Source organism: Microtus pennsylvanicus, chromosome 15, assembly GCF_037038515.1.
Source record: "Microtus pennsylvanicus isolate mMicPen1 chromosome 15, mMicPen1.hap1, whole genome shotgun sequence".
Classification (NCBI taxonomy): Eukaryota; Metazoa; Chordata; class Mammalia; order Rodentia; family Cricetidae; genus Microtus; species Microtus pennsylvanicus.
The window spans coordinates 2542455-2567414 of NC_134593.1; the positions used below are offsets into that span (position 1 = coordinate 2542455).

Sequence of the window (24960 nt, forward strand, 5' to 3'; positions counted from 1 at the left end):
GGCAGGTCGGAAGACTTTAGAGTGGGAACTCTGGGAAGTGGCGGTCCGGAATCTAGGCGACGGGGCGAGACGGGGCGAGACGGGGCGAGACGGGGCCGGTAGGTGGCAGGAAGGGGCTGGGCCGGAGCTGGCGGGAGGGCCAGGCCCCGAGGCCCCCGCCCTGGCTTGCCCGCCCCGGCCGCGGAGGAGAAAACGGAGGATGATCTCCAGATACACTCGGAAGGCCGTGCCACAGAGCGTGGAGCTGTGAGTGGATGGCTCAGCCCGCCCTGCCTGGGCCGCGGGAGCTCTAGGGACCCTTCCTTGGCCAGTCCTTCTCTCCTTTCCTTTCCCAGGGCTCGTGAGAGAAAATAGTATTCTCTTCTCCCAACCCTGGTGGAAGCTGTCTCTTGTCCTTGGGTCACCAGCGGAGAGTGTGCCATCCTTGCTGTCCTAAGACTGTTTTTTGTGCTGTTTACTACGTGAATTGAGGGAATGGATATCCAGAAGCACTTAATGTTCCCACAGTGTTTCTGGCCCCACTGAAGATAATAGCTGAATGCTACAATAAAGTTGAACGTGTCTAGTTCCAAACACTTTGCAAAGCTGTTTGCTTGAATGCATTAGCGAAACCAGGAGACCGACTTGGCACATCCTGCAGCTAAAGATAACAGATCTAAAGATTGTATCTAGAAGATGGTGCAGCTGAGAAGTACAAACCAAGTGGCAGTCCAATTCGAAAGCCTGTTGTCAAGACTTTACACACACACTGCCTTCACACCCCCGGCAAATAATGATCAGTTTTGTTTGTGGACTAAAAAGCAAGCACTTGTAGCTTAAAGACCTGCTTTGTACGCTTAGTAAAGTGTTGTGACTTGGCAGGTAACGATAATGCCTTCCTGGCATGTTGCGATTTCAGAAGAACCTTCAGTTTCTTTACTCTTTCAACGATTCTGAAAGATGGCCATAACTAGTTTCTGTTTCTCAGACGAAATTAGAAAGGTTCCACATCTTTAGCAAATAGAGTCCGAATTTTTAAAAAGCCAAATCCCATTGTTCCACTTCACTGACCTAAGTAATTTCAGCAGCCATGCACTTAACTAAATTTTAGCTATGCATGCTAATTTAAAGTCACACCTGAGATTTTGGATGGACGCTTTTCTTGCTGTGTAGCTTTTGAGCAATTTATGAAATCTGGGCCTTCCTGTCCTGTCAATATATACAAGTAATACTTACAAGCATCCCTAAAATGATGGCATAGGCCGGGCAGCTTCAGGGATTGAGGGAGATCCACAGAGTTGATCTCAATTGACTTTAATATCTGTCTATCTGAGGGAGTAAAACTTAATTCTCTGGCGCCAGCAGGATGGGCAAAATTTAACTCTCTGGGGCAGAGAAAAAGGGAAACACATGCACCTCCGACACGTCAGGATCTCCCCTAGGGTGCTGATGAACGGCAAGCCTTTAGCAGGTCAGAGGAACCGAAGAGGAGATGCAGGGCATGCAAGCTACTGGACAGTCAAACAGCCACACGAGGGCTTTTCCGAGGGCCAAGCTTAGTTCTTCATTTTATTATTTTAATTGTTGTTTGTTCTATTCTTTTTTTTTTATGGTTTTTCGAGACAGGGTTTCTCTGTGGCTTTGGAGCCTGTCCTGGAACTAGCTCTGTAGACCAGGCTGGTCTCGAACTCACAGAGATCCGCCTGCCTCTGCCTCCCGAGTGCTGGGTTTAAAGGCGTGCGCCACCATCGCCCGGCTTCTATTCTTTTTCTGTTCTGTTATTCTACCCTGATTTTCCCTTCTGTCTATTCTTATATTTTTCCTTCTAACTAAATTTATTTTTTTCTCTTTCAGCTTGTATACCCCAGCAAAATCTTTCAAGCAGTATAAAAATTACAATGTAGCTTCATTCTATTTTTTAAGTGAATGATTACAATGAATACAAGTTAAAAAAAAGCAGGTTTCCCTTATATGAGTAAACATTTTACATATTACAGGTGAAAAACAAGTTGTCCCAAGAACCCACATACATTCATATTCAAGCAGTTTGTTGTAGATGAACAGCAAGGTATTTTTCTTAGCCAGTTCCTTTGCTGCCAGCTGCATTTTGTGGTTACAAAAAAGAGGACCAGTCACTTTATTATTTATCTCAAAAGGTAACTTTATTTAAAAAAAAAAAAAAAACTACAAATCTAAACATTTGTGTATGAAAAGCAGTCAGCTCCACTGTAAATCCTCAGTTTTTATATCAGGAAGCTGAGGGCAGAAATGGGCACAAGGAATTGTTTTGTTTTGTTTTTCGAGACAGGGTTTTTCTGTAGCTGTGGAGCCTGTCCTGGAACTAGCTCTTGTAGACCGGCCTTGAACTCACAGAGGTCCGCCTGCCTCTGCCTCCCAGGTGCTGGAATTAAAGGTGTGCACCACCACCGCCTGGCTGGTACAAGGAATTAATCATCACCTTTGATCACCAAACCATCCTAGCAGGAAAGGTATGTTAGCCAGCAATAGCCAGGCTCCCATGGTTCCTATTCTCTGACCTCAGCAAGTCCCATGTTCAACTATTAAAAATGTGTCTTTATAAACTTTAAACTGTTCCCCAAGATTTGTACCTCAAGCCATTAACAAAAACATTTTAACCTAATCTTACTAATCTACATGTCTAAATTCTTTCTAAGGGTAGTAGTTGAATCATTGATCTGCTCCAACAGCAATACTTGGAAAAAGCCAATCACTATTAGTACTAGTAACGCTGCCCAGTGAGGGGCTAGAAACCCCCTGAAGAGTTCTCATACAACACATAGATTATGAGGGATGTGGTGAACACAAAGGCCACAGTCAGAACTATGCTCAATAATAGCATGAGGTCCTCAGGACACATAGTCCTCTGAGCTTTGCCTCTCCAAGGCTCATTCAGGCATGGCTTTGCCAACCACCCTGCTGTGGTCCATGAGTTCCAATGTTACTTATTGGTCCCCTTGCATGGCCCCGACAGTAGGTCCTCAATAAGTGGTAATAATCACCTTGCCTCTTCCCACCTTTACTTAGTGCAAGAGTCTTACAGAGAAAAGAACGCAAGCCGGGGGTGGTGGCGCATGCCTTTAATCCCAGCACTCGGGAGACAGAGGCAGGTGGATCTCTGTGAGTTCGAGCCCAGCATGGTCTACAAGAGCTAGTTCCAGGACAGGTTCCAAAGCTACAGAGAAACCCTGTTTCGAAAAACCAAAAGAGAGAGAGAGAGAGAGAGAGAGAGAGAGAGAGAGAGAGAGAGAGAGAGAGAGAGAGAGAGAGAGAGAACACCCTGCTTTCCATGAGCATGCCATCCACTGAGGAGTATGTTATTGCCACCACAGCAAATCGGGCAATAAACTCTTTAGGGAATAAGAATAAGAAATAGTCATTTCCCAAAAGGATTTGGCTTAAAATCTGCCTTTAGTTTTTAAAATTGCGTTCAGTGTGTGTATGTGTGCGTATGTACCAGCTTATAAGAGTCACTCCTTCCATTTTGTGGGTCTTGGGGATTGAACTTAGGTCCTGAGGCTTCATGGGAAGTACCTCTCCCTACTGTGCTATCTCATCAGCCCCAAATTTGCTTTCATAATTAATTCTAACCAGAGAAGTTAAAAATACATTTTGCAGTTTTGATAGTTCCTAAAAGTAACGTTTCCAAAAGGGGATCCAAATGGAGTGGACGAGGATTAAATGCTTATAAATGATAGTAAATTAAAATGAGTTTTTTTACTTTAGGTGTTACAGTGCTAATCCATTTTCAAGCAGTAGCTTCAAACAGCTTTCCAACAGGGTACTAAGTATATGTGTTGGAAAGAGTTTAACAAAAGTACTCACACATACAGCCTTCCACACTCACCCCCTTTCTTTGGTGCTGGGAATGAACTTAGTGTCTCACATATTCTGGAAAGCTCTACTGCTGAGCTACATTCCCAGCATGTATCTCATTTCATGGGAATGAAAAATTCAAAATAAACATCTAAGCCAGGTGTGATGACCTGACATCCATAGTTTTTTTTTTATCATATTTCCGTTGGACATTGCCCCTCTGGAACCTATATTCTGCTGGGTTTGTCCACTGAAATAAATAGACTATGTCAGTTATTATATCTTCCAGAACTAATAATCTACGGTAGGCATCATTTCCCCACAAAATACATTCAGGAAACTTGACGGGTTAGACAGAGTTTTACAAGTTTCTTTACAGGGAATCTTCCCAGGCCTTTAATGTACAAATGCACTTCATAATCCCTGGTACCCGTATGTCACGTGAAGCACGGGATTAAATAACTGCTTGTGATAATTCAGTTATTAAGTGATGAATCCAGTGTTCAAATCTAGGTAGTCTGGCTCCAAGGATTCCCAGTTTGGGATTTTAGTGAATCGTACCATATTTGTACATAAAGCTAAGATCCCAGTTAGTGGATTGCACTTTAACTTTTCTCTCTAATGGTGGACATGATTTAAAAGTATATTCGGCTGGCGAGATGGCTCAGAAGTTAAGAGTACTTACTGTTCTTGCAGAGGATCTTAGTTTAGTTCCCAGCACCCGTATCAGGGGTCTCAGTTGACTGGAACTCAAGTTCCTGGAGGTCTGACACCTGTGTGCACCACAGACTCACACAGGCACAAACACATACACATGAATTTTTTAAAAAGTGTATTTTTACTTGGGGCTAACAAGATGGCTCAGCATGTAAAAGCAGTTGCTTACCAAGGTTGACAACAGAGTTCAGTTCCCCGGATTAACATGGTGGACGGAAAGAACCAACTCTCACAAGTTGGTCTCACTCTTCACATGCACACACACAGAGAATAAGTAATCGTGAGCCAATGACTCTAGGGAATGCCAACTATAAAAGAAGACTGTTTTATCTTTCACAGGAAAGGAATAACAAAGCATGCTCTTAACCATCATCCCCTTCCAGAGCAACTGGATGACATTTCCTCTACCAATGACGGCCATGAAAAAGCTACAAGTTCTCAAAGGTACTAGCACAAAGCATGCTTGCTTACTTATTGCACTTGATAATGGCAAGGATTTTGTTCATTAGGACCACGCCTATGCTAGTGAAACAAAACAAGAATTTTATCTGTATGAGAACCTGAGGCAGGAGGCTTGCAGGAGCTCAGACTTGCAAAGCCAGCCTCTGTATGTGTGAATCGTACAGATGACTGCAGTTACTAGCAGAGGCTAGAGGTCAGGTTCCCCTATGAGCTGCCTAACATGCATGTTGAGAACTGAACTTGGATCTTCTTGGAAAGCAGTTCACACTCTTAGCTTCAGAGACATCTCTCCTACCCACCAGAAGTAATATGTAGTTGTTAAGTAATTAGATTCAAAGGAGATCAGACATTTGATTTTAATTCTATTCCCGCCATTTATAAGCTGAGTAACAGTGGGCAAATGAGTTTTCCAGGGCAGGCTCCAAAGCTACAGAGAAACCTTGTCTCGAAAAACTGAAAAAAGAAAAAGAAAACCAGCAGTGAGAAGCTGGCTCTTTGGAAACCAGTCAGTAAACTGACAGATCTTTCGTTGGTTTGGCCAAGAAAAAAAAAGACATTATCAGCATCTCTCATACGGTCTTGTAAATATAAATCAGATGAAGTATGTAAAGTGTCACATGTTTGTCATATATGATACAGAGTAAATAATAACTGCAGCTCCTAAGAAACAGACCGGCTTCGAGGAGGGTTCTGAAGGACAGTGTGCTGTCGTAGGAGACGCTGTAAAGTCAGATCTAGTTTCACACCTGGAAATAAAAGTGAGATTCCTTGCATTTTAAAGAGAGTTCATTAGAACTGCATTAGGGTTTAATGAGGTGGGTATCTGTGCGTGCACTTGGGGAATTACAGGAACTCACCGAGTTCAGTCCTGTCACCATTTCTGAACTACCTCCAGTGGTAAACCGTGATGTCACCGGTGGACACTGAGCAGCACAGCTGCCGTCGTTTCTGTATTGCGAGGTGGGCTTCTCACAGTGCTTGAATTCCAAGTCAATTTTTGCCTCTACAGATATATTGTACACATGTTTACCACCTGATAAGTTGCTGAGGAAACATAAAATTTTTCTTTCTTTTTTTTTCTTCTCCCTTTCTCTCAAATTAACCATTTAGTGAGTCTGACATCACCCAAGAATCACCGTTTACATCAACTGACACCGGGAACTCACGTTCTGCTTTTCCAAGCTATGCAGGCACAGGGATCTCTACAGAAGGCAGCTCCGACTTCTCTTGGGGATATGGTGTGAGTTGTCTACTAATCATTCTGCTGCAGTTCTGGGCAGACTCTTGGAACTCCTCAGGAATTGCCATTCCTGCACCCTTCGCACTCTGTATGCACACGTGTTTGCTGTGTAGGAGTGTGCTTGCCTTGTTGCCTTGTATGAATGTGTGCTTTTCCTTGATCACTTTCACCTTGTTTACTTACTTACTTATTTATTTATTTATTGTTTTTTGAGACAAGGTATTTTTGACTGTCCTGGAACTTACTATGTAGACCAGGCTAGCCTGAAACACAGAGATCCACTGGTCTCTGCCCCTTCAGTGCTGGGATTAAAGTCATGTGACCCCATGCCCAGCTGTGTTATTTGTTGTTTTGAGACAAGGTTCCAACCAGAAGGAGGTGGCACACGCCTTTAATCCTAGCACTTGGGAGGCAGAAGTAGGTGCACATCTGTGAGTTTAAGGCCAGCCTGGTCTACAGAGCAAGTTCCAGGACAACCAGAGCTGTTACACAGAAAAACCCTGTCTCAAAAAAAAAAAAATGTCCCACTAGGTAGCGTTGGCTGGCCTGGAACACAGACCAAGCTGGCCTCAAACTCATAAAGACTTACCTATCTCTCAGACTCCCGAGTGCTGAGATTAGAAGCATGTGCCACTATTGCATGGCTTATTTGTTTTTTTTAGAAAATGTTGTGTGTGCATGTATACATTTTATGTGTGTGTGGCTGCTGGTATCATGATCCACGGCAGGAGACTATAGGACAACTTTGTGAAGCTGTTTCTCAAATTCCATCTTTACATAGGTTCTGGGACTTGAACTCAGGTGCAAGCCTTTGGAGACAGGAACCTTAATCTACTGAGCCATCTCTCCAGCCCCCACTGTATTGATTTTAAACAACAGTTAGCTGCTCTCTCTACAGAAAAGCCTAATTGTTTAAACCTATCATTATTATCATTAATCACTTCCCAATAGTTTTTCATGTATGTATATTTTCCTTGGTTATACGTATGTGCATACTATTTTGTAGTCTAATTTTGTTATTTGTCATTATTAATGGTGATGTTTATTATTACCTCCACATCTGTCAACTAGAATAGTGTATATATAATAGTTCTTGGTGTTAACCTATCATAATTAGATCGTCCCTGTTTTAATATTTGGGTTTTCAGGGTTTATTAGTTTCTTCAAGAATATTTTGATCATATCTGTCTGTTGCTGTAGTTACTAGGATATGGAGTGAGACTTACATAGTTCAGTCGTCTAATGAGGAGACTGCCCAAGGGATGGAGAGTGCAGAGTGACAACGTGCTCCAACGGGATATTGGAACAGTGTTATAAGAGGAGTTTCCCTGAGACTCTAGCATTATCTGTCCAGTAGGCTGAGATTTAAGGACTGCGGAGGTTACCATGTGAAGAAAAAGAACAAGCACTTCTCAGACAAATAATGGCAGCTCTGCAAGAGCCCCAGAAGTGGGGATGGCAAGATGGTTCAGTGGTTACTGTCATCAGGACCACCAGTGTTTGGATCCCAGCATCCATGTAGCAGTCAGGGTGTCCTCTCAAATGCCTGTGATCTCAACTCTGATGGGGTGAAGACAGGAAGATTGTTGGGACTTGATAGTTTGCATCTTAGCTGAGATTCAAACTGCAGACTCAGACTCAGGAAGAGACCCTGCCTCAGGAACAGGCACAGAGTGATGGAAGAGAAAACCTAATACCCTTGTCCTCCTGGCCAGTGTGCATGCACAGGTACAGACACATAAATAGAGAAATAATGTTAAAGTAAAGGGGTGCTAAGAGAAGAAACTCATATTTCAAAGGTAAACATTCTTGGGACTGAAGAAAAGATGGGTGTGTAGAAGAGGTCCAAGATGGGAACCTAGGGAGGAAATGTAAATAACAGGGGCAGAAGAGCAAGACTTGGCAGTGGAGCCTTGCAGGGGTGGGGTGGGGATTAAACTTTATTCCTGGTGAGCTGAGTAAACAGTCCTGCCACCCCGTGTTGTGATCAGTGGCTTTAGGTTCCAAACGTTGTGTACGTGTTTCCCATCCCTTGCTTTCCTTTAGGTGCTTGGTGTACAATGAATTTTTAGAATTAATTTCTAAATTACTTTCAAAATGTATTTCTGGCCAGATGTAGTGGCACATACCTTTAATCCCAGCTCTCAGGAGGTGGAGGTGGGTGGATCTCTGTGAGTTCAAGGCCAGCCTGGTCTGCACAGCTTCCAGGACAGCCAGGGCTCGAAACACAAATTAAAAAAAAAAGTATTTCTGTAAGTTGTCCTTATAAAGAGAGTCAGAAACACCTGAAAGTTCCTGGAGATGGAAACTCCCCAGTTTAACTTTTCTTTTATAGAAAACAGTTTCTCAGTTTGATTGCTTTTAATTTTTTTATTTCTCAGTGCTAGAGATTAAAATACTCCCTCTGCTCTTGTGTGTGTGTGTATGTGTGTATTTCTCTGTGTCTGTGTCAGGTGCAAATGCCATGGCATGCGTGTAGAGGTCAGAAGACAACTTGTGGTAGTGATGGGGAGATGGCTCAGTGGTTAAGTGCACTGTCTGCTCTGCCAGAAGACCAGGGGTCAAGTCCCAGCATCCACATGGCAGCTCACAACTATCTGTAGCTCCAGTTCTGGGGGATCTGGCAGCTTCACACACACATGCAGGAACATACCACATAAAAATCAATGAATCTGCTGGGTGGTAGTGGTGGTGCACACCTTTAATCCCAGCACTTGGGAGGCAGAGACAGGAAGATCTCCATGAGTTCAAAGCCAGCCTGGTCTACAAAGTGAGTTCCAGGATAGCTAGGACTGTTACACAAAGAAACCCTGTCTTGAAAAAAGAAAAAGAAAGAAAAAGAATAAATAAATAAATAAATAAATAAATAAATAAAATCTTAAAAAAAAAAAAAGACAACTTGTGGATGCCAGTTCTCTCCTTTCACTTATGGTCCTGGGATTTAAACTCGATTCACTGGGATTGAGCCTGGCAGCAAGTGCCTTTACCCACTAAGCCTAATTGCTGGACTGAAATAAATATATTTATTATAGCATTTTAAAAAAATGTTTATTTATTTATTATGTATACAATATTCTGTCTGTGTGTATGTCTGCAGGCCAGAAGAGGGCACCAGACCTCTTTACAGATGGTTGTGAGCCACCATGTGGTTGTCAGGAATTGAACTCAGGACCTTTGGAAGAGCAGGCAATGCTCTTAACCGCTGAGCCATCTCTCCAGCCCCTTATTATAGCATTTTTAAGAGCAGCTTAAAATGGATAGAAAATTTAGTGTTATCCACTGGTACTCCTTCTCTAGAGAATTGTACAGATTTTTTAAATTAAAACTTTATTACAAAGAACTTGGCTAAGTCAGACACTGAAATTAATCTGACACAAAGTCTATACATCCCTATGGCTCCTGATTGCATAAAAATATATTTGATAGGGAAGGTATTGAATCAAATGTGAAGCCCCTCAGGTTCAGAATAGCTAATGTGACTGTACAAAAGTTCACCAAAATACATTCTTAATAGCTCATCTAAATGTTGTTTCTAGGAACTTGACCAAAATGCCACTGAGAAAGTGCAGGCCATGTTCACCGCCATCGATGAGCTCCTGTATGAGCAGAAGCCGAGTGTGCACACACAGAGTCTGCAGAAAGAGTGCCAGCAGTGGGCATCCAGCTTTCCTCACCTCAGGTACCAGACAAGACTACAGTCTAGACTGTGGGCATCTCAGATCTGGAATTCTGAACATGTATGAGCTTTGGATTTTATTCTTTTTTTTTTTTTTTTGAGATAGGGTCTCACTATGAAACCCTGGCTGGCCAGGAACTCATTGTAGAGCAGACTAGACTTGATTCACAGAGATCCACCTGCCTCTGTCTCCAGAGCACTGGGATTTAAAGGCTTACCTGGCCTGATTACGCTTTTTTGTTTGTTTATTCTAATGGACACGACTTTGATAAAATTATCTAAAGCCGTGTTGTATAAGACCTCAGCTGAAAGAATACTCAAATTAGTAGAAGTTTTTAGACTTACCCTAATCACCAACATGCTAACACATTATTCTAATTAAGCAAACTTTTCTGTGTGTGTGACAGGCTGGCTTTGAACTCATTTATCTGCCTGCCTCTGTCTCCTTGGTGCAGTGCAAAAGTTTTTAAGATCTACTTGTACGAGTGTGAAACAGTCTCAGATAGCCCAGGTTTACCTGGCCTTGAACTTTCTTTTTTAAAAAAATATTTTTTCTTGGCTGGGTGTGATAGTGCACACCTTTAATCATTATGAGTTTTATGTACCTTGGCCTATACATTAAGTTCCAAGATAGCCAGAGCTACTTAGCGAGATCTTGTCTCAAAAAGAAAATTTCTCGTTTTTCTGTTGTGTTTTTCTTACATGTATTTATATGTACTGCACATATGCCTGGTGCCCGTGGAGGCCAGAGCCCTGGAGCTGGAGTTACAAACAGTTGTGAACTGCCATGGAGATGTTGGAAACTGAACCTGGTTCTCTGCAAGAGCAGAAAGTGCTTTTAACCCCTGAGCCATCTCTCCAGCCCCAGGCATTGATCTTTACATGTGAGCTGATGATCTTTAACTTCTGATCCTCCTCTACTCTTCACCTCCAAGGGCCTGGGATTGTAGACATAAGCCTTTCTTTTGAACAAAATGTCCAGAAAATGTTTTTTTATACCACTGTCTACAAGTAATTCTTGTGTATTTGAAAGGACATACATACACACATTTCCTGAGAAACCACCATAGTACCATGACTGTATGTACTGAAATTTCTGTTTAATGTTATTAAGAACATGATTCATGGGCTAGAGAGATGACTCAGCGATTAAGAGCGCTGGCTGCTTGACCTAGGTTCAATTTCCAGCACCCACATGGCAGCTCACAACTGTCTATAACTCCAGTTCCAGGTGATCCAACCCCCTCACATAAGCATACATGCAGACATAACACCAATACATGAAATAAAATAAATCATTTTAAAAGAAAGAATGAGATTCATAGTTGTCACTAATTGGCTGGCCCTTCATCCTCTCGTGGGGTTGGGGGAGGGTGTGCAGTGCGTGTTGATGATTGACCCCAGGGCCAAGTGTTCTACCACTGCGTTTACATCCTTAACTTCTCATGGACTTTTCTTTAGACTCCTGGGCATAGCTTTATCTTTTCCATATATATTCTAGTAAAGGGGAATATACCTGAGTAATAATTCACATTTCCTCTCAAGAGTCATTCTTAACCAGTATCTGACTAAATCTGTGGGATCAGATTTGGTGATGAAATGCTCAGACTTAGCATGTATGTGTGCCAAGTGAAGGTACTTTACTGTGTCTCTTCTTCGTTGGAAGGATTCTAGGTAGGCAGATAATCACTCCAAGTGAAGGCTATGAATTGTACCCTCGATCACCTTCTGCTGTGTCAACTTCACATGAAGCAACCTTGTCTCAAGAGAGAGACTCTACCATGTAAGTATGCTGTAACGCAAGCACTTGAGTCTCCAGTGCATAGCGACAGTTCCTGTGGAGGATGATAGCACAGAAGAGCAAAGCCTAGGTCCTGAAGTGTGTGCTGGTGCTGCTGGATTTTCAAGACAGGGCTTCTCTCTAGTTTTTGGTGCCTGTCCTAGAACTAGCTCTTGTAGACCAGGCTGGCCTCAAACTCATGGAGATCCACCTGCCTCTGCCTCCCAAGTGCTGGCATTAAAGCTGTGCACCACCACCGCCTGACTTATTTTTTAATCTAAATAGAACATAAAATATTTACATGATAACAGAGTACACAAAAAAACAGATTAATATATAAATTGAGGTTATGGTTTCAAACAAGATTGTCATATAACACAGATAGTAATGTGTAGGTCAAAATGGTAGTCCGGGGAGTTAAGTATTAGAAAATGGTGTTAGGTTACAGAAGCACAAGCATGAAAACATGAAAAATTGAGTTTGCAGAGATAATTCTTCTGTTTTGGGCTGATTTAAAGCTTGTGTCTAGACAAGGTTTCATTATGTAGCCCTGACTGTCCTGGAACTCACTATATAGACCAGGATAGCCTCAAACTTAACAGGTGTCTCCCTGCCTTTGCCTCCTGAGTGCAGGGATTAAAGGTGTTTTCCACTACAGCCATCTATATTATTTTAAATACATATTTTAATGGATCCTTTTGAGAAACTAAATTCCACCACCTAGTTACTGAAGTCAGCGCCTACCATGGTATACACAAAACAAAAAGCATACAATTAAACACAGGCGGTGCTTCCAGGACAGAGTTGACGGTGATTTCTAGGATGTAATGTCAGAGGCAAAAGTAAAAAAGTGGTCAAATTCCTGTGTACAAATAATCAAAAGAAGAAGAAAATATACACAATAGGATAAAGTGTTGACAAATCATATGCCTAATAAGGATTAATATCTACAAGGCAAATTATTTCTACAATTCAGAAAGTCAACAACAGCCTAACTGAAAGTGGAGAGAGGACATGAACAGCTGGCTCTCCAAAGGTATGCGAATGCCGTCAGGTGTGAAAGAAGATACTCAGCATCAGCATCAGAGAGAAGTGCCCATCAGAGCCAGGCGGTATCACCTAGCATGACCAAAGTACTGAGTGCAATCCTTCAGCACTGGAGAAAGAAAAAACTTAAAATAGTTCAGAAAACTATTGCCAGGACAAGGGGGTGTGTTCCAAACACGTTACTTGCCATGAGAAAGTTGTTTTGTGTTAATATGTCACTAATACTGCTTTTTCTTCCCTCTCCAAGATTTGGTATAAGGGGAAAGAAGTTACATTTTTCATCTTCTTATGCTCATAAAGCATCTCCCAGCACTAAACCCTCTGGCTTGTCCACTGCGGAAGGGGGAGAGGTGGACTGTATAATCTTTTCTGAAGGAATAATTGAGGAGTACCTGGCTTTTGACCACACAGACACGTGAGTACTGTCTTTTAAGACTGTCGCTCTGTTTTGGGTATCAGCGTCTACTTTTATGAAACTGCGCTAAGCAGTTTTGTAACCCATAAGCAGATTTGTAACAGTCTGATACCCGTGTCCAGTCGGCTCCAGCATGCTCCCACACACCAGGCTTCCCTCTGTAGCTTCCTTCTTCACTTAGAAATTGCTTTTTCCTGAGATGAGAGCTTTTTAAATGACTTTCTCTACATAATTTGATGTTATCATTTTACAAATTTTCACCAGTAGAAACTGAAACTTCAAAGAGTAGTTGAAGAGATGTGAAACTTCGTTTATTTAAAATAAACTTTCTTGCTTTATTTTTATTACTATTGTTGTTTTGAGACAGGGTCTTACTATGTAGCTTTGACTGCCCTCAGATTTATAGAAATCCGCCTGCCTCTGCCTCCCACATGCTAGGATTAAAGGTGTGCACCACCATGCCCATCCGATTCTTACTTTTAAAGGATACATATAGTTTATACAATTAATAATGTGTATTTATTATGACAGCAGTCATATAATAGATATTACCTTGATATGGAATAGATGAGAATCAGAGTGCTTAAGTAATTTGTCTGAGGCAAAGTTAAAACCAAAACCTTGTTCATCTGTTTCTAAATGCAGTAATCTCAGCATATTGCATGCTGCCTCTCGGAAACATAAACTATTTTGTTGTTGTTGTTGTTGTTTTTCAAGACAGGGTTTCTCTGTAGCTTTTTGGTTCCTGTTCTGGAACTAGCTCTTGTAGACCAGGCTGGCCTCGAACTCACAGAGATCCACCTGCCTCTGCCTCCCAAGTGCTGAGATTAAAGGCGTGCGCCACCACCGCCCAGTGTAAACTATTTTTCTAAGTTCTAGATTTAATTTTGATAAGTGATATTTATCCAGAAAGTTGTCCATTTCCTTTAAGTTTTCCAATTTTGTGGAGTACAGGTTTTCAAAATATGACCTGATGGTCCTCTGTATTTCCTCCGTGTCTGTTGTTATGTTCCCCTTTTCATTTATGATTTTGTTAATTTGGATATTCTCTCTCTGCCTTTTGGTTAGTTTGGATAAAGGTTTGTCTATTTTGTTGATTTTCTCCATAACCAACTCTTTGTCTCATTGATTCTTTGTATTGTTTTCTTTGTTTCTATTTTGTTGATTTCAGCTCTCATTTTGATTATTTCCTGCCATCTAGTTCTCTTAGGTGAGTTTGCTTCTTTTTGTTCTGAAGTTTTCAAATGTTCTGTTAATTCACTAGTGTGGGATTTTTCCAGCTTATTTATGTAGGCACTTAGTGCTATGAACTTGCCTCTTAACACTGCTTTCATTGTGTCCCATAAATTTGGGTATATTGTGTGGTCATTTTCATTGAATTTTAGGAAGTCTTTCATTTCCCCCTTTATTTCTTCCTTGACCCATTGAGGATTCAGGCGAGCATTGTTTAATTTCCATGTGTTTGTAGGTTTTCTGGAATTGGTATTGCTGTTGACTTCTAGTTTTAAAGCATGGTGATCTGATAATATACATTGGGTTATTCCAACTTTTTTGTATTGGTTGAGGTTTGTTTTGTTACCGAGTATGTGGTCAATTTTTGAGATGATTCCATGAGGTGCTGAGAAGAAGGTATATTCTTTTCTGTTTGGATGGAATATTCTATAGATATCTGTTAAGTCCACTTGAGTCATAACATCTGTTAGTTCTCTTATTTCTCTGTTCATTTTTTGTCTGATTGACCTGTCCAGTGGTGAGAGGGGAGTGTTAAAGTCTTCCACTATTAGTGTGTGGGGTTTAATGTATAATTTAGGCTTTAGAAGTGTTTCTTTGACATATGAGGGTGCCCTTGTATTGGGTGCATAGATGTTCAGTATTGAAACTTCCTCTTGATGGATTTTTCATGTGACTAATATGAGATGACCTTCTTTGTCTCTTTTGACTGATTTTAGCTTGAAGTCTATTTTGTTAGATATTAGGATAGCTATACCCACTTGTTTCTTAGGTCCATTTGATTGTTATATTTTTTCCCAACCTTTTACTCTGAGACAATGTCTGTCTTTGAGGTTGAGATGCATTTCTTTTTTTCTTTTTCTTTTTTTTTTTTTTTTTTTGGTTTTTCGAGACAGGGTTTCTCTGTGGCTTTGGAGCCTGTCCTGGAACTAGCTCTGTAGACAAGGCTGGTCTCGAACTCACAGATATCCGCCTACCTCTGCCTCCCGAGTGCTGGGATTAAAGGCGTGCGCCACCATCGCCCGGCGAGATGCATTTCTTATATGCAGAAAAGGAATGGATTCTGTTTTCGTATCCAATTTGCCAGCCTGTGCCTTTTTATGGGTGAGTTTAGTCCATTTACATGAAAAGACTAAGGATTAAACAGGAGAAGAACATGAACAGCAAGTTCTTATGAGCAGAACAAACATTTTATTTTTTTCTTTTTCTTTTTTTTTTTTTTTTTTTTTTTTTTTTTGGTTTTTCGAGACAGGGTTTCTCTGTGGCTTTGGAGCCTGTCCTGGAACTAGCTCTGTAGACCAGGCTGGTCTCGAACTCACAGAGATCCGCCTGCCTCTGCCTCCCGAGTGCTGGGATTAAAGGCGTGCGCCACCACCGCCCGGCTAAACATTTTATTTTTTAATTAATTAATTTATTTATTATGTATACAATGTTCTGTCTGCATGTATGCCTGCCCACCAGAAGAGGGCACCAGATCTCATAGATGGTTGTGAGCCACCATGTGGTTGCTGGGAATTGAACTCAGGACCTCTGAAAGAGCAGCCAGTGTTCTTAACCTCTGAGCCATCTCTCTAGGCCCAGAACAAACATTTTAAATATTTGAATTCAACCTTGTGGGTTTCTTCTTCACTGTTGGACTGTAGAGCCTCTTGAGAGGGTGGTGGACCTTATCTTTCCCTCACTAATTGTACTTCCAGGAATCTATTCTCCAGATGTAATCACCCATGAAATGAAATAACAATTACAGCACCTACCATAGTCAGAAGCCTGGCTAGTTGGATGCATGTGGTGCAGCTGCAGGAATCCTCCTAAGAGACAGGCTGATGTGTGCTGATAGGACAGTTGCAGACGCACTGGTAATAAAACATGGGGTACAGTGTAACACGCAATGTAATTATTTCTCTGGAACAGTATAGACTATTTGTTTTTGGTGATGGGGACCAGGAATCAAGAGATATAGGAGACATCCTTTTCATTATGAGTCCTATACATTTTAATTTTTCACCAAATAATGGTACATGCCTATAGTTGCAGCATTTGGGAGGTCACCCCTGGTCTACATAGTAAGTTCTATCCAGTCAGGGCTACATAGCAAAATCCTACCCCAAAAATAACATTTAAAAATGAAAGAAATAAATACAGTTCAGCAAATCATCTGATCCTCTTAGTTCCTACTACTGCCAAGCTCGTTCTTCCTCTGGGTTCAGCACAATCGTCTGATCCTCTTAGTTCCTACTAATGCCAAGCTCGTTCTTCCTCCAGTAGCTGCCCTACATGACCTCTTTCCTGCCTGTTTTGTTTGGTTTTGGGGACCTCTGCCTGAAGGCAATCTCCTGTAGAAACCTAGACTATTTCTTCCATTCCTCAGTCACTTCCTGAATTTGCTTTGTTGTATTCTATGGCAGCAGTTCTCAACCTTCTCAATGCTGTGACCCTGTAATACAGTTTCTCATGTTGTGGTGACCCCCAACAATAAAATTATTTTGTTGCATCAGGCGGTGGTGACACACACCTTTAATCCCAACACTCAGAAAGCAGAGGCAGGAGGATCTCTGTGAGCTTCAAGCCAACCTGGTCTACAGAGTGAGTTCCAGGACAGCCAGAATTCCACAGAGAAACCCTGTCTTGAAAAAACAAAACAAAAAAATTATTTTGTTGCTACTTCATAAGTAATTTTGCTACTGTTCTGAATTGTAATGTAATGTCTGACATGCAGCTGGAGCCACAGGCTGAGATCCACTGGTCTGTGGTAAATGAGCACACTGTCAGCTAGCCCCCACAGCCCCAGACTATTGATATTCCCCTTAGAGAAGCAGAAGAACCCACATTTCCTTTGTGGGGCACTAGGACAGGGTGCTGATAAAAGAAGGAACTAGTCTCTCCTACTGAGAACTGGCAGCCGCAGGTGCTGGGTGAAGAGGAGGGTGGAGCGGGTCACCATGCACATTCTGAGTATAAAGGACAATGGTGGGGCTCAGGGAAGAATAATCATGAAATCTTTCCCTCTTGCTTCTATTCCAGGGAAGAGGGATTTCATGGAAACAAATCAGAAGCAGCTACAGAGAAACAGAAATTAGGGTACCCTCCCATTGCTCCATTTTACTGCATGAAAGAGGATGTCCTTGCTTATGTTTTTGACAGCGTGTGGAGCAAGGTTGTGGGCTGTATGGAGCAGTTGACACGTAATCACTGGGAGGGATTTGCTTCTGGTAAGGATCCTAATGAAACCAATGTGAAAAATAATTATTTATGATTTACAAATCCCAGTCGGTCTCTGTGTGTGTGTCTTTGGTGCTGGCTAAACCTAGGACCCCTGAGTGTGCTGGGCAAACGTTACCACCAAGTTACAAGACAGACAGGCCTTGGACTTGTGATCCTCTTGCTTCAACCTCTCAACTGATATTCTGGGGCTTTGCTACCAGGTCTGGCTCTAAAAAATCTAGGCTATATGCTTTATTAGTACAGTACCTGGGTAAGAGAGATAGCTGAAACCAGTATTTTCCTATCTTCACACACACACACACACACACACACACACACACACACACACACAAACATTTCTGAAACCAAGTTTGTAGGAGTAATCCACACATACTTAATAGATTCTCACACACCATGTGAGTGTGCTATGGTTGAATCTCACACTGCCTAGCAGATGGCTTTAGATCCCACAAGGGTTCACACCACACGTTGAAGCCTCATGTTGAGACCTGTACTTCTACTCATGAGTCTCCTTCCTTAGGTTTGATTAATGTGCTAGAATGGTACACAGGACTCAGGGAGAAACTCAGGCTTGCTGGCCTAGAAAGAACACTAGAAAGGATGTAGATGAATAGCCGAATAAGAGATGCACAAGAAATGTTGGAGGAGGGAAGGGGTATCCCCGCCACCCTCTGAGCACCCTCACGTGAGCAGTCGGGAAGCTCTTCTGAAGACGTTTGTTCGGATTCTTATAAAGTCCTCATTGTGTAAGCATGTTAAATAATCAGCTCGACCTCCAGCTCCTCTCTTCACAAAAGTCAGGGAAGTATGGCTAGAAGTTCCAAACCTGATTACATGTTGTTCCCCTGGCAGTTAGCTCTCCTGCTGGCTCCCATCCTGAAATTATTCAGATTCTCCCAACCACCAGCCCTCTTCTCAGAATGCAGAAAGGCACTGTGGCTTTGAAGGTTCCAAGGGTTTTAGGAGCTCTGTGCCGGATACTAGGTAGAGACCAAATATGTTCTTTATATTATATAGAGTGAGTCTGATTAATGTTGGTGTGGACGGAAACCAGCAGAGAACTTAGTAAATATCTGAGGATGGGTGGAGCAGGAATGAGGCCTCATCTGTGGTCTTCAGACAAGTACAGAGCGTGTACTTTCTCCTCCAGCTGTGAGAAAAACCATGTGAGTGGCATGTGCTGCTTAGTCTCAGTGAAGAATAGTTAACAAACAGATACTTCACGTCAGGTGTACAATCGTTTTGTGTATATGGTCAGCACAGTGAACACTCCCACTCCCACAAGTTCATGCCCTTTATAAGCCCGCCTGCTGTCGTTATATGTTACATCCATTGCCAAAGATGCTTCTGCTGAGAGAAGCCAGATGGAGTATGTGGTGGCCCCCAGAGGCTCATAGGGAGTGGCACTATTGGAAAGGATTGAAAGGATTAGGACATGTGGCCTTGTTAGAGGAAATGTATTTCTGGGGATGGACTTTGAGTTTTCAAATGCTCAAGCCAGGCCCAGTGTCACACTTTCTTCCTGTTGCCTACTGATCCAGTTGTGAAGTCTCAGCTGCCTCTCCAGCACCATGCCTGCCCACACACTGCCATGTTTCCTGCCTTGACAGTAATGGACAACCTCTAAGCCTGTATGTCAGCCCCAGTTAAATGATTTTCTTTATAACAGTTGCTGTGGGCCAGGCAGTGCTGGCATACGCCTTTAATCCCAGCACTTGGGAGGCAGAGGGAGACAGGTTTCTGTGAGTTCAGCGTCAACCTGGTCTACAAAAATGAGTTTCAGCCAGGACTGTTACACAAACAAACCATTGTCTCAAGAAACCAAAAAAAAAAAAAAAAAGAGTTGCTGTGGCCATGGTGTCTCTTCACAGCAATAGAACCGAAGACAGAGATTGGTGCCAGACTGGGGTATTGTTGTGAAAGGTGTGACCATGCTTTTGTTTAGAAGAATGTGGACTTTGGGACTTCAGTTGAGTGCTCTCAGCGGGACTTATTGGGCCATACTAGTAGGAACATGGAAGATAGTGGAGCTGAGGGTGATTTGAACTGTGGGGGCCTGGCTCAAGAGGTTTCAGAGAAGAAATTTTGGTAAAGAATGTATTTGGCTGCTTTCTGTGCTTGTCCCCCCCCCCAAAAAAAAATCTGCTTGAGGCTAAATTGAAAAGTTTAATGGATTAACAGCTTTGGTAGAGATTTTCAGACTGCCTAGTGTTGACGGCGTTGCTTGGTTATTATTGGCCACACTTACACAGATGTATAATGAAAAGGAGCAAGCTGAGCAAGGAAAAATACAAAATGGACAGTTTGAGAAGAAGAGCTCCAGGAAGGGTAAAAAGATCAAAGAAAAGCCTGCTGCTAAGTGGAATAAAGGGAGTGATGGCCTCTGGACAAGACCCTAGCTAGCTAAGCTTTCAATTTGTGAAAAGGAATGAAAGAAAAACTTAGAGCCACCCTAGCACTTTGGAGGCAGACGCAGATAGATCTCTAGTTCAGGCCTGGTCTACAGAGTGAGTTCTAGGAAGGCCCGCAGTGAAGGAAACCCTCAGTAATAGAAAGCTGGTGAAAATGAATTTGAATGAGGGGGCCATGTTCCAGTTCCAACAAGCAACAGAATTTAGCAGCTTAGGCCAAATGGTTCTGGCCTTAAAGTCAAGGAATAACTAAGAAAAGCTGCTGAGGCTGGGCATGTGCCAGGGGTGTCCCTGAATGGAGGCCTGGAGAAGCCATTGCATGAGGCTGTGAAGGAGAAGCCTGGATTGCCTTGGAGATTCCAAGATGTTGGAAATGCCAAAGCCATAGGATACCTGCTGAGGAGAGCTGCTAACGGGATATGGAACCAGCCCAAGAGACAGAAGTGTGCTGCAGTCAACAAAGCTGAAAGGCATTGGAGATCTGAAGAGCGCTTTGACATCAGACACAGAGATGCAGAGTTTGGAGTTTGCCTAGCTGGTTTTAGTCTTGCTTTGGTCCAGTATTTCCTCGCTATGCTCCCTTCCTCCCTTTTGGAATGGTAATGTATATTATGTGCCATTATATGCTGGAATTATGTGATCTGCTTTTTCATTTTGACTTTACAGGGTGTAATAGTTAAGAGATTGCCATGAGTATCAGAGACTTTGACCTATGAATAACGTGGAGAGAATAGGGACTTCGGAAGTGGAACTGAATGTAGTTTTGTATTGTGAATATGGCTGCAAGCCTAAGAGGGCCAGGGAGTAGACTGTGGTGATTTGAATGAAAATGAACTCTATAGGCTCATAGGAGGTGACATTATTTGAAAGGATTAGGATATGTGGTCTTGTTGAAGTAAATGTGGCCGTGTTAGAGGAAGTGTGGCACTGGGCATGGGACTTGAGATTTCAAAAGCTCAAGCCAGGCTCAGTGTCACACTTTCCTCCTGATGCCTCCTCTCCAGCTATGTGTCTGCCTACACACTTCCATGTTTCCCACTATGACGATAACCTGTAGGCCAGCCCCAATGGTCATGGTGTCTCTTCACAGCAGTGGAACACTAAGACATCCACTAATGTTAACTAATGTTAACATCCACTAATGTTAACGATATGTCAGATTCCTCCACATGAGCATAATGAGTTTAGACTTATCCATTTCACTTTTTATATCTGTAACTCCTTTTATTTCTGGATGTTATTTCATGAAACCACATTTTATCAATTCATGTATTGATGGACATTTCAAATGCTTTCCACTATTGCTCTTACAAACACTAATGTACAAGAATTTAGAGGTAAATATTTTTATTTCTCTAGGCAAATCCCCAATACTAGAATGACTGATATATAAGTATTTTGTTACAAATTATATGTTTTTCTTTAGCACTCAAATTATTCCAGACCTCGCAGCTTTAAATAATACTGTTGTCTCACACATTTGTGAGTCAGAAGGCCTAGAATAACTTAGCAAGTCTTTTGTTTAGGGTCTCACAAGATTGAGGTCAAGGTATTGGCCAGTGCTGATTTTTCATATGGAGGCTAAGCTAGGAAAGGGTCCAGTTATCCTTTTGTGTGTGCTCAGAAGTATCTGTTCCTTGTGGCTGTGATTTTCATGGCAGCTTTATTTTTCAAAGTCAGCCAATCAAAAACAATTAAGGAATAGTTCATTTATAATAATATCAAATGACTGAACTGGACTGAAATGGACTGGAAAGATGGCTCCGTGGTTACCACCAGTGGCTGTTCTTCCAGCGAGGACCTGGGTTTGATTTCCAGCACCCACGTGGCAGCCAACAACCTCTGCAACTCCAGTTCAGGGAATCTGACACCCTCTTCTAGACCCCACTACATGCACTTTATACATGGATACATAAAGATAAATATCTTCATGTCTTTAATTACCCTCCTCTTCCTTTTATACTGCCAGCTTCCTATTCTATTAAAAATGTTTGGGAATAAAATTAACTCTAGAAATGAGAGATGTGTGCCGGAAACTACAAAGACCATATGAGCTTACAGAAGACCACAACCTAAATGAAGAGACCCAGGAAAGACAGCCTGCATTTCATGGACTAGAAGGCATGCTGCTGAGGTGACAGTACTTCCAAGTAGATCCGGATGATCAGTACAGCCCCTACCAAAATTTCACCTGCCTGAACTGGGGATATGGTCATAGAGAACATAGTACAGGGCAAAGTCTACAAAAGAAAAAAAAGGCAAGATGGAAATTCAGCTGCATATTTCGTAGAGATGGGCAAGCAGATCCTAAAAGTCCGGAACTGCAACTGTTGAGGGACAGTTAAAATAGTACTGAAAAGAACAAAACTAGAGAACTAACTTCCTGATTTGAAAACTCTTAAAATGCTGCTTTGATTAAGACTAGCAAAGGACAGATACATCAGTGTAGGACAATTTCAGCAGGGCATCAAGATTAGTCAGTCAGGTGACATCTTGCCAACAAATGTGGCTAGAGTAAATGGATTTCCACACATACAAAAGTGAAGTTGGACCTGATGTCTCACCTACAAGAGTCAACTCAAAAGTGGATGAAACAGGCCAGCGAGATAGCTCAGTGGCTGGCTATGGGCGCTTGCCCATCAGACCCAACAACCCGAGTTTGGTACTCAGACCCTATAGAGAGAGGAAAGAACCAAATCTAACAAGTTGTCCTCTGAGTTCCACATGCACACGATGGCACATGTACATCTGCACACATACCAATAAATGATGAATGTAAACATTTTAAATAAAATGTTTTCTCTTAAAAATGAAACACTAAATTTGAGTGAAAATGATGAAATCTCAAAAGAAAGCATATAATAGATTTTATGACTTTGGATTTGACAGTGAATTCTTAGGACATCAAAAGCATGCATAACAAAAAAACTAAGTTGGGTTTCATCAAAATTTATAAGTTTGTGCATCAAGAGACATCCTCTAGATTGTGAAAGACCACACACAGGTCAAAATAATTATAACCACCTTTCCAGACTGGGCTCGGTAGAATGGCTCCCGCATAGAAGGGTGGCGGGAAGAAGGGCCGTTCTGCTATCAACGAGGTGGTGACCCGAGAAAACACCATCAACATTCACAAGCACATCCATGCGTGAGCTTACAGAACCATGCCCCTAGGGCACTCAAAGAAATCTGGAAATTTGCCATGAAGGAGATGGGGACTCCAGATGATACCAAGCTCAAAAGCTGTCTGGGCCAAAGGAATAAGGAATGTTCCATACCATATCCGGGTACGTTTGTCCAGAAAATGTCATGAGGATGAGGACTCACCAAACAAGCTCTACACATTGGTAACTTACATGTCTGTTACCACATTAAAAAATCTACAGACAGTCAATGTGGATGAGAACTAACCTACTGAATCTCAAAGTTGGAGAACTGCCTTCAAAAAAAAATAATTATAATCATATACCAGAGGAGATAAAGAACTACAACTTAATAAAGAAAGAACACAACCCAATTTTTAAAACTGAGCAAATGCCTTCAACAGATATTTTTCCAAAGAAGATCTATAAATGGTTAAAAGTCACATGAAAAGATGGTGTACAGCAACTAATCATTAGGGGAATTCAGATTAAAAAGAGAGAGAGAGATGCTGTTTCATGCCCACTAAGGTATGTGTGAGTGTGAAGGGGGGTTACTAAGATGTAGTGAATCCTATTTTTGAGAGAAACTGGAACCCTCATGAATTACTGGTGCAAATGTAAGATATACAGCCATTGTGGAAAGTTCCTAAAATGTTAAATAAAATTACCATATAACACAGAAACTCCTCTACAAAGTATATACATAACCAAGAGAACAGAAAAGAGTTTACACAACACTGCATGTGTGGTTATAGTAGTAGTATCAGAAATAGACCCAAAGTAGGAACTCAGGTGTCCATGGGGAATGAATAAACACAAATTTGGGGTGTGTGTGTGTGTGTGTGTGATGTATAAAATAAATTGTGTGTACTCTAAAACTCCTGTGTTGAAACTATAATCCTTGTTGTGTTTTGGGAGCATTTAGGGAAGTACCAGCCCCCTGAACCAGTAGATTTCTTCTAAGAAGGTGAAGAAACACCAGAGAGCTTTCCCTTTCTACGCATACACAGAGAAGAGGCTGAATGAGAACACAGTAAAGTAGGTGGCCACCCATAAACCAGAAAGAGAAATCTGAGAGGTCAGCCCTGGTGGCATCTAGAACTGTGAGAAAATAAGTGTTGTGTACACCACCCACCTCTTATTTTGTTAAAGCAGACCTGACAGACTAATACACCACACAGTAGAATACTATTTATCCATAAAAAAAAATTACTGAACCATTATTACAACATGGATGAACCTTGAAAATATACTAAATGGAGACAGACAAGGAGGCCACTTAAAGAATTATGTATTATTTAGTTTATATAAAATATCCCAAGTAAACAAAACCAAAAACAGACACAAAGTAATAGTTGCCAGGGGATGGAAGAAGGGACTTGGAGTGGTGGGAATTTTCTGGAATGACACTGTGGTGATGATTGCACAGCACTGAGTGCAGTGAGAACTGGCATACACTTTAAAGTGCTTTATGAGTCTTACCTCATTACCAAAAAACTTATAGCCTGGGGCTGGGAAGGTTAAGTTAAGTGGCTAAGAACCTTTGCTGCTGTTACAAAGAATTCAGGTCCCAGTAGCGATAGGGTGGGTGGTTGAAAATCATCTGTAACTCTAGTTCCAGAAGATATGATGCCATCTTCTGGCCTCCATGAGTACTGCATGCATGTGGTGCACACACAGAAATGTAGGCAAACACTTAATAAACACATACAATAAAAAATTAAAGTCTTTAAAAGTCTAGCCTAAAGAGTATGTGGGGTTTTTTAATCTCTCACATGGTTTTCTTTTTTTAATTGATATTTAT

At 41.8% G+C, this 24960-nt stretch overlaps 1 protein-coding gene and 1 pseudogene across 13 annotated transcripts in view; both read left to right on the plus strand.

Moving 5' to 3' along the window:
* Window positions 1-2: 2 nt before the first annotated feature.
* Window positions 3-24960, plus strand: part of Fam149b1 (family with sequence similarity 149 member B1) — a 44696-nt gene continuing 19738 nt past the window's right edge. For 6 of the 13 annotated variants that reach the window (XM_075949958.1, XM_075949962.1, XM_075949963.1 and 3 more), the window contains exons 1-7: window positions 5-246; window positions 4870-4974; window positions 6103-6232; window positions 9769-9911; window positions 11575-11691; window positions 12983-13150; window positions 17402-17589. In XM_075949958.1, coding sequence (XP_075806073.1) covers window positions 200-246; window positions 4870-4974; window positions 6103-6232; window positions 9769-9911; window positions 11575-11691; window positions 12983-13150; window positions 17402-17589 — 898 coding nt within the window. In that variant the 5' untranslated portion in view covers window positions 5-199. Of the gene's footprint in view, window positions 247-335; window positions 862-2377; window positions 2469-4869; window positions 4975-6102; window positions 6233-9768; window positions 9970-11574; window positions 11692-12982; window positions 13151-17401; window positions 17590-21982; window positions 22134-24960 lie in introns of those variants that run through there. The other 7 variants (XM_075949961.1, XM_075949960.1, XM_075949969.1 and 4 more) reach the window with 7 other exon arrangements.
* Window positions 22611-24838, plus strand: LOC142836026 (large ribosomal subunit protein eL31-like; annotated as a pseudogene).